The sequence below is a fragment of the Tribolium castaneum genome, chromosome 1, assembly GCF_031307605.1.
Source record: "Tribolium castaneum strain GA2 chromosome 1, icTriCast1.1, whole genome shotgun sequence".
NCBI classification, from domain to species: domain Eukaryota; kingdom Metazoa; phylum Arthropoda; class Insecta; order Coleoptera; family Tenebrionidae; genus Tribolium; species Tribolium castaneum.
Window position 1 is genome coordinate 33,268,117 of NC_087394.1, and position 18,217 is coordinate 33,286,333.

The 18,217-nt window shown below is 34.3% G+C and overlaps 1 protein-coding gene across 1 annotated transcript in view; it reads right to left on the reverse strand.

Moving 5' to 3' along the window:
- Positions 1-18,217, reverse strand: part of LOC657304 (discoidin domain-containing receptor 2) — a 69,492-nt gene that overhangs the window by 13,804 nt on the left and 37,471 nt on the right. Inside the window, exons 3-5 of the mRNA XM_008201861.3 lie at positions 12,354-12,459; positions 7,758-7,989; positions 251-398 (exon numbers count right to left, since the gene is read on the reverse strand). Coding sequence (XP_008200083.1) covers positions 251-398; positions 7,758-7,989; positions 12,354-12,459 — 486 coding nt within the window. The remainder of the gene's footprint in view (positions 1-250; positions 399-7,757; positions 7,990-12,353; positions 12,460-18,217) is intronic.

Below are 18,217 nucleotides of genomic sequence, written 5' to 3' on the forward strand. Positions count from 1 at the left end.
GAGTTTTAATCTGCCAAATGATACAGAACACAAGCTCTACGAGTAGTTTTTCCATTTCAAACCAAATATAATTCACACAAAAACACCTTCAAATAGGAGAAAAATAGCACAATTTTCAGTCTTGAATTTTCCTGATTTGAAAGCAAATAATTAACTGGATATTGGTGGCTCTATTGGTATTTGCATGTGGAAAATCTATTCAGCGATATTCACTCTGTTTGCTTGTGTAAGTTAAATTCGTATAACTCACCTGTCCATATGCAGCCGATGAGTTCAGTCCTCATGCAAACAGTACGCACGTGATCGCTATATGGAACAAAACGAATTTTCGAGGCTATTACAGGAGGATCAAGCTTCTGATCTACGATCGTGAAAGTGTTTGTATTTCCTGGTAGAAGCTGAAACAATACAAACTCCGTATACAAACGCTGAATTACATTACCATATAGAGGGGAACAGCAAAAGATTCTTTGCACAAATTGTACATTAAGTCATTATCACACCTCTCCTGAAGCCAAGCAACGCCCTATCTATATTTGCAAGGAAAATACGAAACAAACACAAAAGCCATCATAAGACGTACTTTATCTATTGTTATTGGTCAAATTTACCAACAAAGACGCGACTTAAAGAGAAAAATGATGGAGAAGGCATTCTAATATCATGTATTTTAAGAAAAAGCTTTTGAAGAGACGATTCAACCGATCCAGCTGTTTTTGTTCTTTTTGTTTCGTACTCACACGAATAGTAGAAGAGCTGTTCGCTGCTTTTCATAGTTGGTTTTCATGTTTCTCCAGCTTTTTTTCGTCTTGTAATAAAAGGAACTGCTCAGACGGCTGATATGAATAAAAGAAGGGCATAAGTAAAAGTTATTGTTTTGGCGATAAGTCTGCATTTGCATGTTTAAATTTTTGTCACCGAAACATGGTTATTTATACGGGTACAAGCAGTAATGCAAATGAGTATGTTAATGTTAAAAATGTTTTGCTAAATGAAAAGTCGAATGTAGATGTTGTTCGACATTATGCCATGTGTATTTTAGCCGCCAAGAATAATATAAGAGAATATTCAAATTTAACAATACGCTTATTTCATTTCAATGCTATAGTTTACTTCACGTTTGAAATCATTATTTTAAGGTACAAATATAAAAAAAATTGTTACAAATGTCTGAATTTGAAAACCAAATTTTCTACTTATTTGGATAAAAAACACTTCCTGTCATTTTCATAAACACATGATTAAAATAATCCCCTTCTTAGCTTTTTGAACGAGATAAACATGTAAATGAGATTTCCATACATATGTAGTTGAATTAAGAAAAAAATTCACGCACGCAAAATAATTAATTCGTTTAGTTCCTTCCTTAATTATCCAGAGTAATGCGACAGGTGCATAATTAGTAATCAGAAAAATTCTAGCTGTGCTCACAATGGTGTAAAGCAACAAAGACCGTGGTTTTGTTCCCATTACGTATAAATAACCCAACGAGCACATACATGCCGTAAAGTCAAACCCTTCCTTTTTTATGATGTTTTTATTACATTTTCAGGATTGGAGATTGCACTCTAAGATTATTAGTGTTGTGGTTATTGCAGCGGGTGCAGGGATGCTCCTTTGAAAGCTTTAATCTGTGATTAGTTAGCTACTCAGATAAATGCAACCGCTGTTACACTTGCGACAGAAAGAGACATAAAGCTCCAAGGTTCTGGTGCTTAATCAGTTTCACTTTTGAATATTAAAGCAACGACTGCCTTTTTGAATCCGTCCCTAACGTTTAGTTCGTGCCAGCATCAATTTTGACTTGACAGCTTAACAAATGTTACTGCATGCCGTCGTTCACAATGAACATGCAACATGCGTGCTAGCACGAAATTTTGTCAAACGCTACAAAGTGAAAGTTTGCTAAGAATGAGCTTTAAATAAAAAATGGAACGCTGGAATTTCAGATTTGCTAAGATTTTTTCCTTTTCTCTTTATTAACGTGGTTTAGAAAATTTAGTAAAAATCGTTGTCGGGATAAAAAAGCGAAACAATGAACATAAACCAAATAAGTGTTACGCTCTATTAAAGCAACTGCATGAGGGCTTTTTATGGAGCATTTTTATTCTATTTGTGTCATCGCATATACGTGAAAATATTGGGCATAAACGATAATGAGAGGCACAGTGGAAATGAAAGGAAACGGGTGTTGATATGGATGGAAGCCCGCTTTTCAGCTGTGACGACCGGAAGTTGAAGCGCCGCGACGCGCTCATTATAGTTAATGGTACAAGCGTGCGCCGAAGAGCTGCAGTTGCTAAAAATTTCGAATTATCAAAATTCCAAATCCGTTGAGGAAATTATTCCACACAAAAAAAGTCGTCCTTACTGCATAACTAACTAGCCGAAAATTTTGATTATTGGTTTCAACAAGTTCGAAATGATTGAGAATCATAATCATAACATCAAATATTTTAATTTAATTCGTACGAGTCAGAAAACCATTCACAACTTTCTTTTAGCTAACTAGACAACTAACAATTACTTATAAAATTTGTAGAATAATATTTCCTCTTGCTATTTAATAACTGCTCTTAGTTGATTTTCAAGAGATACATTTTGTTATTTTGTTAATGCTGTTATTTATAAGTTTGAAATGATCGAAACATCACGTCTTTATTTTATACAATTCAGCTCAATAAAACTGACAGAATAATGTCAGAAAGATGACTCTGCTCTTTGTGAAAATATTTTTAGAAAACATTTAAAGCAAAAAAATTGTCTTTCTTAATTGTATGAAGATTACCTACCTACTTACCAAAGTTTTTAACACTTACTTTTGAAATCAAGTCTTATTGATTTCGTAATTTAATCCTGTGAGGAAATTACAAAATTATAGTTAAATTTTTAACAAAGTAACTACACATTCACTAAACTATTCTGCTGTCTAATAAATAAATAATAGCATTTTGCAAAGCTAAGGCTCTTTTTTAGTATCATTTTTTTCGATTTTATATTCTTAAATGAATTTCAAAAGATTTGTCATTTTCTTGTCTTTAAGAGATTTTCTCCAGTTTTTTTACATTAACTAGTATTTTTACTTTTAAGTTTGTAATTTTTGACTTGTTAACATTTTATAGAAAACAAAATTTAACTTTTTATAATACTTCTTTCGTATCGCCTCACTTATCCTTTACAATAAGTCACCATACATTTGTGTTTTTTTTTGGAGTTTTTCGGTCGAACTGCTTGAAAACCATTGTTTGTTGAAATATTCTTCATTATCTTCACCATGACTGAAGTTCAGTCATTGATTCTGTTTTGATATTTGTAGAAGAATAAGCTTTTAGCATTTTATTAGAGTTTTATAATTTTTTCAGCTTTAGTTTTCACTCAAACAACAATTCGTTGGTAGATAGTTTAGTTGGTAGACTGTTTTAACAAGCTGGAGCTATTGTTACTTTAGTGTAAATAGATGGTTATTTTTTCAAATAAAGAGAAATAAAACAGTCTCGGAGAGTCTCGTATCATCTCTTGGGTCAATTTTTTAAATAATTTAAAAATTCCTGTAATAAAACATTGTTTGTGCCTTTTTTTCACGAGATATGGTCCTTTAAACGTAGATTTTTGCCTTAATAACATACATTAAGAGAAAAAACACACTAATTTGTACCTTATGGTGTGTAAAGTATTTTTAAATAAACTCGCTAATTCGAAAATAAATTAAATGCATACATTATGTCTCAATTGATTGAGTGTCGTTTGAAAAACCACTTATAAATTCAATTTTACAAAAGGAAATTCTCAATCTTAATCAATCTTGCGCTTTATTCGTAGTAGTTGTAACAGATAGTTCTGGAGAGTTTTAAAACTCTAATTCTTTTGCAATAAGTTTGGATGTAACCTAGAATTCCGATGATTAAAAAATAGGGTAGCTTGAAGAGTTATTAGAGATAAAATTTTAGGGAAAGGATTTATTTGTGGGTGTAGGCACGTATTTCATACGTCCTATAAATGTGTCAATTGGTTTATTTTCTTTAAACCGTCGTGAAAGGAAGCTTGTAACTGGCGCGAAAACCGCATTTTTATCCCCGCAATAATTTTAAGTAGGAAAAGCTTTCAATAACTGAGGAATTCATTTTGCTAATGAATTAGTTCTCTCAAATCCGTATTAAAGCTTGCTTTAAAAGGAACTTAGTGCATTTCTTGCACCGAAATGGGTATCCAATCATGTCGGATTTGAAACGTGCCATTGTTTCAGCGCATTTCCCTCTTGTGTAAACAGATGTCTGCAGACTAATCCGAAAAGTAGAGGAAAACGCGGTCTTCTCAGAAAATTACGTCGCAGCTAAGATATGTTTCAACTGTTTGACTAAAACAAATTATTGTATGAAAGCCATTATTCATTGTATGTTAGTTTAGGCATACTTCCGAAACAATTCTGCTTAGAGTTCGGAAGAAAAAACCGAACGAATTAACAAGTTAGGTGTAATTGGTATTCGGTGCGGTCGTTGTTAAGCGAAACCGAGTTACTAATTTCTGTTGTAATTACGGTTTTACGGTTCTACTTCGTTTAGTGTTACAAATTCATCTAAAAAAAACCAACAGTCCGAACTATACTCCAAATGAAAAAAGGTAAAGTTTGAGGATTTGCTTCCAGAATTATAAATTTGGCAAAAAATTACTACCAAAGCCCACTAAAGCCCGGTTTGTTTTTATCTGAAATTGGATCTTTGTCACGTAAAAAAATTGCTAAAACACAAATATTCCTTCTGATGCCATCATTTCAAAGTTAATGGATTATTTTGCGAGGTGCAAAACGTTGAAATTTTAATTACCCAAGTGCTAAAAAGTTTCAACTTTTAATTAAGAATTCAGAACAGAATCTCAACACAAAGCCAATGTTGTCTCAGTCGGCAGCTTTATTTATGTTCATTCTTTTGGTTGTGGTCGCCACGCACAGCTTACCTTTGCTCTTTTATTTCGTCGGCTTGGGCAATTAGGGAAATTTAAAAATTCCACGAGTGTAAAAATAAATAAGCAGCACATTCCACAAATCTGTATTTTTTCAAAGCATAAAGCAACCACAGATTTAAATAAAATCTTAATCCCCCTAACACATATTACAAGATTAATATCTCATCTCAACAAGTGAACAGCTAATTTTTTCGACTAGTGAAAAACTCGGTTCAGCATCCACAGACAGCAGTGGTAAATTATAAAAATTCAGTCCAATTTTTCGTAACAAAATGACCATCACTGTCAACATCACATCAGCTGACATGTCTGCCCGAGTAACAATTCCACATCATTTTCTAAAAAATCTATAAATTAACAATGAATGCAACGAAGCGATGTGGTATTCATATCGAACGAGGGAGGAAGGACATTAGTGTTGCAAATCTGGAGAGACCATTCATCCATCATCCGCTATCGCTTGCACCACAATCCGCGAAATAAAATCAGCGCTCAGTTCGCCATGAGCCAAAATCCCGATACAAGTCAATCAACGTTCCAGCCTGGAACGAACTTGACGTGTATCCAGACATTCCCAGCAATCACGAGCAAACTCGTACCTGGATTGCTTTAAGTGATTATTCCTTTGGAAATAACAAATTTTATATCCTAGACACGCGTGGCCCCTTAAAATGGCAAAATCTGACACCCTGGCACGTTGCTGAAATTGAGAAGGGCCCATTTGAATACCAATTCAAGACGTGTAAAGCTTGCGGTAATTGCACGCATTCAATCACCGTGTTTGCAAAAATGAATTTAACTTGCTTGCAGAGCTCGGAGAGCTTACAGGACATGGTATTGTTTTAGCCAAGGTGACAAAAAAACTCGTTTCGTTTCAGATAAAAGTTACAAAAGACATAATCACGCAATAAAATATTTTTAAAATGTAAGCGAATGAGTGGCACGGGACAGTGTAAACCCCGAGAGGGAAGATGATAATTGATATTTCGTCGCTTATCTTTTAGTATGTTGTTAAAAAAACATGAAAATATTTTAATGGCCCGTTTTACTGCAGCCAGGCAAATTATTTTAAAATCTTCCTTTTAAGTAATGTGATCGTTTAACCTAATGTCCATACTTATCTTTGGCGCATTTATTATTCACATATCTTGATATTTTTACTACCTACCCTTAACAACATTTACGTTTTTTTACTAAATACTCGTACTTCCATTGCAGGTATGTATAAATGTTTTAGTGAGTTACTTACTACTTGTCTGAGAAGTTTTCGTAAATTGCCTGACTTGGTGATATCGAGTCCGCTCAGTTTAAGTTTGTTTATTATATCTCTATGAAAATGAATCGCAAATTAATGCTATTAATATTTAAAACAGTGAGGCACAACGCTTGTTGAATTCAAAATTTGAAATGTAACTTTTCTGTTGAATTTAACAACGAAATCCAATTAAAAGCGATTTACAAATTAAAGCCTTTCAAATGAAATTACATTTGCATTTAGGGCCGCGAATAAATTCTCATAATGGAAAATAAATTTTCAATACACCTCATAGCATTCAACTAAACATATTAAACAACTCATCACAACTTTATTGAATAAAACTGTTTTCTAAACTGAACATTTTCTTCACATCGAAATAAAAATAATACGCCCAGTTATGTGGCAAATATGAAATTTATGCACACACACAAAATGCTTTGATGTTGCTGAATTGCTAACAGATACCGTAATGTTACCAAACTCGTAAATTTTCCAACGTCTCGTCATTAAAAGCTTCAAGTGTGTCATAAAACTGGGCTAAAACATCGGTTTACCACTAAATGCGTTATACCTACAAAACTTCTATTTTCAGTGATATATAGTTTTGTTTACGGAATGATTTTCCGGAAAATTGTGCGAAAAAATACAATTTCGGAATAGGATTTATTCAGGCGTAAAGAAAAACGGTTCATACTTTAAAATTTTTATTATTATTCAGATCCTAACCACATACAGCTTTTTTACGGTACTTTTCTACATCGTTTTCTCATAGTCACCTTCACAAATCTTAAAAATGGAAATAAGTAGTTTTTAGAAACAAATCAAAAGTAAGTCTTCCCTCAAATCTTTCTATTACATAAAAAATAAAATCAATTTGAGCAGCGAGATGGTGAACTAGCATTCCCAAGTATTCCATTTTCAGGGACATTCATTTGGACGCATCTGGTTTGCCACTAGAAAGACGTGTCTAAAGGAATTGTTCTTAAAAGAAACAAAACAAAATTTACAATTATAAATTTGTAGTATGAATAATTTACATTCAGTAGTTAAAACCTTCACCTTATATTTATTTATCTTTGTTTTATAAGGAAATTTTAGGCAGACCATAAAACCAAAAAATTATTTTTATTTAATAGTACGTACCTTGTTTTTTCGAAGACTAATAAAAAAACAGAGCCAAGACACTTGGATAAAGTCGTTTCCTTTTTAATTCTTAACATGGCCTCAAATAATTTGCGCTGTTAATAATTTATATTCGGGGTAACAGATCACTCACGCATCGATTGCGTGCTCCTGACAGTTTCTGACCAACTTTGAGCAGATAAAGTTTCGAACTGGAGAGAACTTCACAACAGTCAAAATTTGTATCAAATTTTAATAAGATTGTAAATGACAAGTAGAATTTGCGTCTTGTGAAGTTTTTCAATTTTAATTTCGTAATCTGTTAATTTTATTTCAGCTGACAGTTTGAAGTACTTGCGTTTTCAGCAGCAGTCACTTTCAGATCATTAACAAAATTCGTAAATTGAGCAATTCTTACCTCTTTTCCGGACCGATTTTTCCACCTCACCCACTTGGTAAAGTTGGGTCTCCAGTACTCAATCATGTACTCTTCGGCATATTCTTGTCCTTGGCCGTTGCCGAAGCGTCCTTGAGTGCGACAGCCCGTTATCACGTGCAACTCTTCCAAGTTTATTTCCAAATATTCCTTGGCATCTCGAGACACCATTTGTCTCGGACACCAGGCGCCTCCGTTCTTGTCATTGCGAAGCCTGAGAACAATGAACGTTATTAAATTGAGCAACAGAATTTATTAATCGCGGACTTGTTTCTTAATTCCGATTTTATCAAGCTGTCATTATGAAAAGTTGGATAAATTTTATTGTAACTTCCTGCTTTGCAGTCGAATGAAATGTTTCCGGAACTATGCATCTTTGTGCGGCTTCATCTATTTGAGGCAAAAACGCGGATGCAGCCCCATTTTATTGCATCCTTGGCTACAAACGAACTGGCCGTAATAAAAGTTCAGAGCGAAAGCAATCAGAGATCACAATATGCGATACTTTATAACAAACGTGGCTTTTACAGCGTGTATGTACACAGAAAGCGATATCGACGCCCCATTCACGTTTGCATCTGTGCTTTGAACTTTTTTATCCACCAATCGGGCATCTGAACGGTGGTGCAATTGCGGAATTAGTGTGGAAACATAAAACCAGATAACGGTTAATAATTACTTTTTGATAGCTACTAAAAAATACGGTCAACCACACGTTGCTTTCATTATTCACGCTTCTGCTATTTGGAAAATAAATGTATGCGATTTGAAGGCCTGCAATCGGTTAAAAGTTACAGCATTTTCATATTTATTTAAATTAATCCTGCGAAATTTTATCGGCCAAACACTTGCCCACCTTTTGTGCAAAATTAATTCAAGCTCAATAAGCTCTGTAAATTGTTCTGTTTTAACCGTTCTATGCCCTATTTATCTCCAACATTGACCTGTTTGCTTCTAAGGAATACAGTCAGTAACGTTTTTCTTGTACCCTTAAGGATAAAGAAAATCTTTAAAATTCGTAACTTCCGCATATGAGTAGTTCAGGTCTTGATTTTTAGTTTAAGGCATATAAGCATCTTATTTTTGAAAAAAAAAACGGGTTTTTATGGCAATAGTGTTGGGATTTTGTGGTTTGTAGTTTGTGTTTTTAAGTAAAATAAATAATAATAAAAATAAATAATGGTCATTTATTTAACATTTATTTAACAACACATTTTTGAAGGTTTTTTGGCCGACAACGTGTGTATTCTGTAGTGTATTTTCAGAACTCAAGTAAAACTATGACACGGATAGATTTATGTAAACGTAAGAAGCATATTAGCCGTTATGTGGACACATTTGTTATTCATTATATGTTTGCTCACAAACACTATATTATTAGAGTAACAACAAAGCCCAAGAAATCAAACAAACAGAGCCCTAATCAGACTTTATTAAATTTAATACATGTTTTACTTGACACCCCCCCATTTAATCTGACTTGTTGTGTACACTGACCTATTTCGTACGAATGGTGTTGTGGTAGATTCTTATAATGGTTTAAATGTGGATCCGAAAGGAGGTATTTTAAATGAAATGATTAAAATATACAGCAAAATTCTATTTCGAGGTGACAATTATTATGTGTTTCCAATAACCAGAACGTGAGTCACAAAGACTCTCTTCTATAATTCAGAATTTCATTTATACTGACAGTTCGTATTATCGATTTAAAAGAATTAACGAGGGTTAATTCCACCAAGACCTGACTCGGCTTATTTTGTCCCAAATTTTACGTCACATGACAAGTTAAATGTGGATAAAAGATAGGGGCTTTGAATGTTTATGCGTTTGTTCATTCCTTAACGGTTTCGTCAAAAAGCTGTAAAAGCAACAAGGTGTTGTAATCCCGTACTTTGTCTTAATTAATCTACTTTTGTGTTTCTAATAGAGAAGATCCTAATCGAGCAGAGCAAACAAATCGGCCGTCCTAACTGGCCTAACTCTGTAGGGCCCTATAACATTTAAAGACGATTTTAGGAGCTTAGACGAGAAGTTCTGGGACAAGGTGATTATTCTGCATAGCCGGGTATAAAGGGAAAATTGGGAATTTGCTAGTTAAATTATCGGCCGTCCATTAGGCTGCAATATGCCGTAGGTCCACTTTATTGTTGCAGTGCATTAAAATTCGATAATCGTTAAATTGAGTTTAATTCATGAAAATTGTGGCGGGTTAGTTAGCGCTCACGGGTGATAACCGCAAGACTGCGTGCCGAATTTATTGCGTTTACATATGTTGATCATGAACGGTCCATCGTTTTAACGTGACGCGACAAAATTTATACTCTAGGAAATTGAATAGCGACCATATCGACTGGCAGTTTCCAACCAGCGACGCCGAAGTCGTCGCTGATCCGGAAATGCTTTTAACGGAATGTTATTCCAGCCGATCTCCATCAACGTTTTGACATTTTACGGGGTACCTGTTCACAGAGCCACGCAGTCTTTCAGAATTTTGCTCTTTGATGGCAGGTGATATCGGTTCTATAAAGCAGCAACCATCGTTTGTCAGTTATCGACCTGCACAGTTTTCGGTTTTGTGCCGCCGCCGCCGCCGCCGCCGCCGCCGATACGCTGTCATGTTTCAACCGAGCGCGCTGTTATTTTTTCAACCAAAGCTAAATGGAAATCAGAAAAGGTCGGTGGCGGGCGACAGATATTTCCTAAATTATTCACCATTCGCTCAGACTTTTTAATTAGTTTTCAACTTTTAAGAACTTTGTTAAGTATTCATTAATTTAATCACCTTGTGCATATAGCATTATCTCGAAAGCAGACAATTTTAAATACAATTTGTAAAGCGCATTTCCATAAGTATAATTTAACCCACTTTTACATGTAATTAAAACCATAATTTTTAAAAAAGTTCTCACAAACAGATTCAGAACGAAAGGAGTAAAGCGATTCGCAAATAACTTTTGATTTAAAGACCCGAAGCAAATATTCTCATTAAGAATTCAGGCACACTTTTTATTACTTTTATTAAGAGGAAAACAAAATGACCACAGTTAGTTTTTACATATTTCGATTTTTAATGAACATTAAGATGTTTAAATCATTTGCAATTCAGGAAGATACATTTAGTATTTATCGAGCTACAAAACTATGGAGAACCAGAGAATCAGATATTATGAATGATTCTGGAATCATTCATTCACAAACGAGATAGCTCACTTGTTGTAAAATTTCCTTCAGCTGCATCAGAACAATTCATTCATTAAAATGTTGGGATCGCAGTACATGTTTTTTTATTACTAATTTCTAAAAATTTCTGTTTTTAACAGTTTTTTAAGTGTTGAAATCCTAGTGTGTCGTATTAGTCCAGGAATTTGCGTTCGAGTTGGAGTGAAAAATTGCCTTCAGACTAATCTGAAGGCATGTTAAATTATTCCCTGTACTTCTGTAATTACATTAAAAATAATAACTGAAAGAACAAGTTCAACTCATTTTCTCATTATCTAATCCTATCTATGTTTGCGTATTGAAAATTTGAAGTTCCAAAAAATTTGCGGCTTTTATCTAAACATATTTTGTGCGACTTTTTTTAATTTTTACAATTTATTTTTAAGCATTTCATCGAAGTTCTACTTTAAAAGCCGTAGAAATTTTTTTTTAATAAAGTGTCATAAAAACCACTAATTAAGAGTAAGAGAAAGTTTACAATTCTACATAAAAAATATTGTGCAAGATTCTACACTACCTACTGACCACTTCTACAAGGCGAAATTCATTTTTTGTCAGAATTGGGAAATTTAAAATTTTCTAAAATAGAACCATTCGTTTATTTCTTTCATTTTCTATGTTGATGGTCAAAAAATATCAAAACGATAAAACACAGTCCAGTGATGACGTTTTTTAGTCATGTCCTTTCAAAAGTGCTAGAAACCAGGTCGTAAAAGAACAATTAACGAACAGATATTGCAAAAAATTTTGAACCAAAACTGCATCTAGCAGAATAATCTGATTTTTCATATTAAACTGTACTGCATTAAATTTCGGCGACCTTAAAAACACAGAGAGAAATGGACCAATTTATTTTCACATTACATAACTATTTCTTACAAAATTGGACCAAGATAAAATAATTAGTTATTGTTCTTAACTTACTATGTTATTGTTACTATGCTAATCGTTTAATGGCGTTTATGTATAATTTAATTTTCGTTAAGTACTCATTTACTGACTGATTACAAAATCAATACGTATTAATAAACTTAGCCACAACAATTTATGTTATACCTAAACTGTTTTTTGAACTTTTTGGTTCCCGTAGCTAGCTAGTGGCCTGATTGCTACGATGCATTGTATGTGTTGTTTTGTTAAAATTGAAATATTTGACACCCTTTTTATTTTTCCTAAATTCTTAAATTAAATTGTTGTATATGAAAATTTCAAGTTTTCCATTACACTTTTGTTCAAAAATCTTGCCGTACTTTCTGAGATTTTGTATTTATAGTTTGTAGATGCGGTATCGGGCAATAACTCGGCTTGAGATGACTTGACGGTAAATTAAAATGCCTTGTAAATACAGCTATTTACCTTCCATGTTGCGGTCCGACACTGCTGGAATCATAAGCAGAACTTGCGGTTATTGCAGAATCCTTGATAGCTCCGGACTCCATTCCAAGAGCTGATCCGCATGATCCTGCAAACAACAATAAAAGTCTTAACAAGTTCCGTTTATTTAAACTCCCATAAAGCAGATTTCTAATCAACAATGACAAAAGTTATAAAGACGGACCTCAAGGGACATCCTCAATCCAAACATACCACAAAGAACCGACGTTAAATTCAGATATTCGCTCATCAATCTCTCGAGCGCAGGTTGCTTTAATAATTTACGGTTTTAGAAACCAACCACGCTCCGAGGCAAATCAGCGACATACAAACATGTCAATCAAGTGAACCAGTCGTGAAGACAAGTTTACTTTGAAGTTCTTTCTGAATGTTGCATTCCCAGGGAACAGATAAAACTCCAAGCTATTTATCTTGTCATAAAAATAAACTACAAGTAAAAAGGTTTTGGCGTTTCCAAAATAGAACGCTTAAGCATGAATTAAGTGAATTTATTAAAATGGCTCCTAATTGAAGAGCAGTTGCTCTGGAACATCGAGAAATGCGTATTAACCTTTTCAAATAATCTCTTAGATTGTTACGACTGAATGGGTTGCGTGACGTAAAGTGATTTGAATCCTACATAGTTAATGAATTTCGTGACCTAAACCCAGAATAAATAAGACGATTGCTTGAAGATTAGTAAAAATATTGAAAAAAAAAATGCGAAACCAGGCTAAGCACATCGTACTTAACTCTTTCCTATTAACATCACTGTTACCTTAACTTAATAATAATGCTTCAGTTATCCGTGGGGAAATTATGCCCAAAATGTACCCCAAGCGATAGTTATAAGTTATAACAGAAACTAGGTTAACTGAAGAGGCGTCAACTACGACAAAGAACAGAGTGTATAACAGATACTCCATTATGTTATAATAAGTCAATATAATCAATAGAAGCAGCGAACTGAGTGATCCAGAATTCCATCTCTTGGGACAATTTAGCGCAGCTTAGACTGAGATTAAAATAAGTTTTGTTTTTTATCCAAAATAAAAATGAGGAGTGGGTTTATTTGCAGACTCAAATTATTTTGCACATTTTGTGCAAACTGGATGTATCTAATCTTCAAACTGCAACATCCTGCTGCGCTGCAATCGCAGCTGTATGTTGCAAGTGACACAAAATAAAGGAAAAAAATGTGCTTTTACCCGAATTTATGCAAACTAGAAGAAATCTTACACAACTATAAATTATTCTACCTACGCTGTTTGTAGAGCATTCGCTATGAAATATTTACATTTCTGCTCGTTTTACGTGTAAATTTAAATTCTGTTTGTCAAATCTAGACACTCTGGCTGTTACACGAAATAGCAGCGTGCAGAATATACTGTGCACACATGATGTGAATAAAGGAGATGTTTGTCGAACTTGAGCTTTTTCTGTAATAGTTTACGTGGCAATCGAATATGTGTTTCCATATTTGCAAATGTGCAAGTAAACAGTAAACAAACTTTTGTTGGGTCGCAACAAACACTCGACAAACAACCAGTGAAGATTATGCAAAATTGGAGTGTCAAAGATGATGTATTTTGGAAAAATTTTAGGGCCCAGATTGTGTTTTTCTATTTTGTGCATACAAGTATACCGATAATCTGATAAAAGTAATTTCGCAGCGATAACTGAAAGCATTAAATTTTACGCCCCTGCAAGTTGTATGCTGAACTTTGTAATTGAAAAAGTTATGACGTTTGAAATATGTGCACGTATCAAGGACAAAGACGAACCGAGATAACCAAATAAGGCTGGGATCACTGCCCCATTCACACTGCAATAAGCAACTTTCTTTGTTTAGGAGAACTTTAAAATAAGAACGCATAAAGCAAGTTTTCATTTTGCCACATTTGACTACAAAGTAAAAATCCGAAAGCTTTATTAAAAAAAAATAAAACAAAGTTCCTGAAAATCAAGTAGATCATCGACTGAAGTTAATTATTATTACAGGTGTAAAAACGTTCCAAAAGCCCAATTTTCCGGAATAAAAGTCTATTACGATCTTGACATTTACGGAATTCCTTACAAAGCAATGGCCGATTTATTGTTTGTAGAACGCAAGCGGCGATATAGGTTACTGGACCATGAGATCGATATGGGCAAAGCTGAAAAGCTGAAATGGGGAATTAACTGCAAAGTTGAAATTGCGGTATTTTCCGAGTTTACTCCAGCACAGAAGTGGAAAAAAGACACACAAACGAAACGCAATTTACGTTTTTTTGTGATGCATTAAAGAAATAGAACACGAAATGTTAAATCAGTGGAGGAAATTTTAAAAAACTCGAAGCCGGGACAAAGTCTTCTCCAAGTTAACTTTTAAATGACAAATTTATAGTTGGAATTTACCGAGCATTAAGAGGGAATAAATTGTTGCAAACCTCGGACGATAAATTTCGAAACGTCAAATGCAGCTAGTTTGGAAATGTACTTACCATATCTCTTGAATAACATTGAAAATTAGTTACTGCATCTATCCGCTTGAGATCACAATAGTATTTGTGTTACAAAAAGTTTCATAATTCGCAAAAACGTGTAGTTTTAAAACCAAAGCTCCGTGCTGTTTTCAACTACCATGTTCTGTTGTAGAATGAAGTAGCATAATTCATACTTGCAGCTACAAAGCTTTCAAAAAGCTCGTTATGCTTTAAGCCTCATCATCTATTTAAATTGATGGCTAAAATAGAAGTCTAGTTTTTATTTTTTCGTAGCTTAACCTCTACCATCAATAATACATTGTGCTTGAATATTGAATATTTTTCCTGAAATGGGTATTATCTATCGCGCATTGTGAAAAAGCAATAGATTTTCTCTTTCAAAGCTGTATCGAGTGTCGGAAATGCTTAAGTAATAAAGTCGATAGATTTCAAAGTCACGTTAGATTGACTTGTGACATAATGTAGGCGGTGAAAATATGCGAAGCTTTCGCTAGATTGAAACCGTGAACAATGGAGTTTGTTTAAGTAATTTTGGTATAAAAACTCTTAGGACGAGCTTTTGGTTTCGCGTCCTTGTCAGTGGATGTTGATAATCTTTAATTATACATTTAGCAACTCAAACATATCCGGCAGCAGCTGTTCGTCTCTGGTAGATTAAAATGTACATAATGATCGGAGCAAATCCCACAATTTGTACAAGTTCGAACTGTTGTGATAATTAGTGCAGTTGGATCAAAGACATCCGAATAAAGGGTATTTTCGCAGACTGGAAGCGCTCGAATCGCGATTTGCATTCAATAGAGCACAAAGAGTGCGGTCGTATTTTGGTGTTAAATTAAATTCACCCTTTAGTTAAATGACTAAGTCTTGTACGGAATGAATAATTCTATATCCGAGTGGCACAAAGACGTGTAAACTGATCCCGGCATTAGCTTTGGAAATGAATTTGTATCAAAAAACACGTCTGGTGGAAATCTCCCGGAAACCCACCCAAAGTTTTCGCATAATTTTCGAGCCGAAGAAAGACTTGGTGCAGGCAGGGGCAGTAATCATCCAAAACCTGATGGGACAATGGGCCATTTGACTGTGTGAACGCGATCTTATCGGCTTCGCTGTTTAACACTCGCAAACTGTTAGCTCCGGGTTTACACTTCACCGAGATAGCTTTAGTAGCTAAAACGCTGATATCGCCCATTACATCCCTCCGGAGCACAGGAAGCGGCACGCAAATATCTCATAGTTATAATGGTGTTAGAAGTAGCACGTTCTACGGTTCCGTGTTTACCTTCACGTATCTGTCTCAAAGCTTCAGCAGATAATTATTGCCAGACTCTTTGCTTCTTTTAAAGCACCCTTGGGCTCGTTTAGAACTTAACAGAAGTTCTAGGTCACCCTCACTACTCAACTTTATCTCTTTTTGCTTAACGTCGGGTTATATTTTTAATGGCGCGCTTTGCGGCGCCATAATCAATGTTTCATACTTTCATTTCCACATCTAAAGTGATAAGAGGATGAACGTCACCATATTATACTAATAAGATAAAAAACTTATTCCGAGGCGCACTCAAAGACGCTAAATTTAACTCAAAGCAAGAACAGCTCAAAGCAACTTCTTTAAAAAAAATATTTGACTTGATGGTTTTGTAAGAAAAATACTAAAACAGTTTAATTTCCAGCTTGTAATCCTTTAACCTTAAATTCTGCAAATTAAATTCCATTTTCCGTCCAATTTATTCATTCAACATATTTTTCCCAACTTCGTCAACTCTCAAATTTTTGCTGCGTCAATTTTGAAAGAAAACCTTTACAACTTTTTAATTAAAATTAAAGTTCTAAATAAGAGGAATGCAAGCCTTCCGGCTTTGTAATCGAATTACCGTCTTGAATTTCTAAAACTAACTTTGCCGCATTTCCCAAGTTCTGACCTTTTAACCAACATACTCGTATTTAGTAACCCATATTAGACGTTGCGAACCACACATGGCATTATAAAGTTCAGGAAATCAACATTTTTTGACTCGTCCCGCGATTTTCTAATTTTGAATCCACAAAATGGCTCAATAACGCAATCACTGTGAAAGTGTTTAAATAAATTTTAGTAATTGGATGGATAGGAAAGGGGAATATATCTGCGAGGTTAGTTACATCATCCAAAATCCAATCCGTTTTCAGTCATCCTCGAGGATTTCCTCGGAGTGTGAGAAATTATTCTTTGTTTCAGATTCACTCGTATCTTGTAAACCAAAATCAATGTCTAGACGTGGCGCAGATTTAGCTACTTAACACAATTTTTTGTGTTATTTGTAACCACCTTGGGACTATTTAACTCTTCTTTGAACTCGAACTCTGTTCATTAAATCAAAAACTCGTGCAACTGCAGACGGTTAAATAAGCCACTAGCGTTCGTTCCACGTTCTAGAAAATCAACTGTCGCTAACTTATATGCATTCACACAACATTTGTCAAGTACTTTAAAGCAAGTAAACTGGACAAGAACAAAAATTGTAGGTGGTTCACTAATCAATAAAATAAATTAAACTTTAATACGTGCTGGTGTCTAAACCACGGTGTTAACTCCAAATTCGTAAACTGTTATATTTTATTCAGAATGCAATTATCCCCACTGATTAATTTTAAGCTGAGGAGAAACTTTTAGTGTTAATATTTTTGAACCGTACCTCGATCATTTATTAATTTAGTATGAAAAAATCCACAGTTAAAAATATGTTCGATAATATAAATTATTCTAATGCATTCCGACAATAAAGCTGTCAGTGGGATTAAAAACACTTAAACTCACAATATACCTCGCGGAAATAAATTTCCTCGTTTGACGATATTTTTAAGCTCGTCCGCTAAGATTACTTGAGCGCAAATTTACCAGATTCTAATCAAGTAAATTGATTACAGTAAAGAGAATGCCCTCTGTGTCTGGAAATGCAGAGAGTGTGTATATCTCAGTGCAGGCGACAGAGAGCGTTCGCATAGCAAGTGTGCTGGTAATTAGTATTTATGAACTCTGGAGCTAAATTATTCATTGTGTTCTAATTACCCTTGCAAAGTTTAGATGCGACAGCGCTAACTGGAAGAACATACTTTCTCGTTTGGTAATATTAAGATGTATTGGTCCTGCAGGGCGTATCGGTGTTTCAACTTTGTCCTTCGGGGAGATTTAGTTGCCATTTCCTCTATTTCTTTGATTATAAAGTATTAGTTGGGAGGGTATCAAAAATTGCAGCCGTATATATCAACATATTTCGCCCCACCTGGCACTTGATCAATAAAGAGGTAACACAAAAGTTTGGCTATTGTTAAATATGGTAGGAATTTTTAACAAACTTCAAACCCTCAAGCGGAACT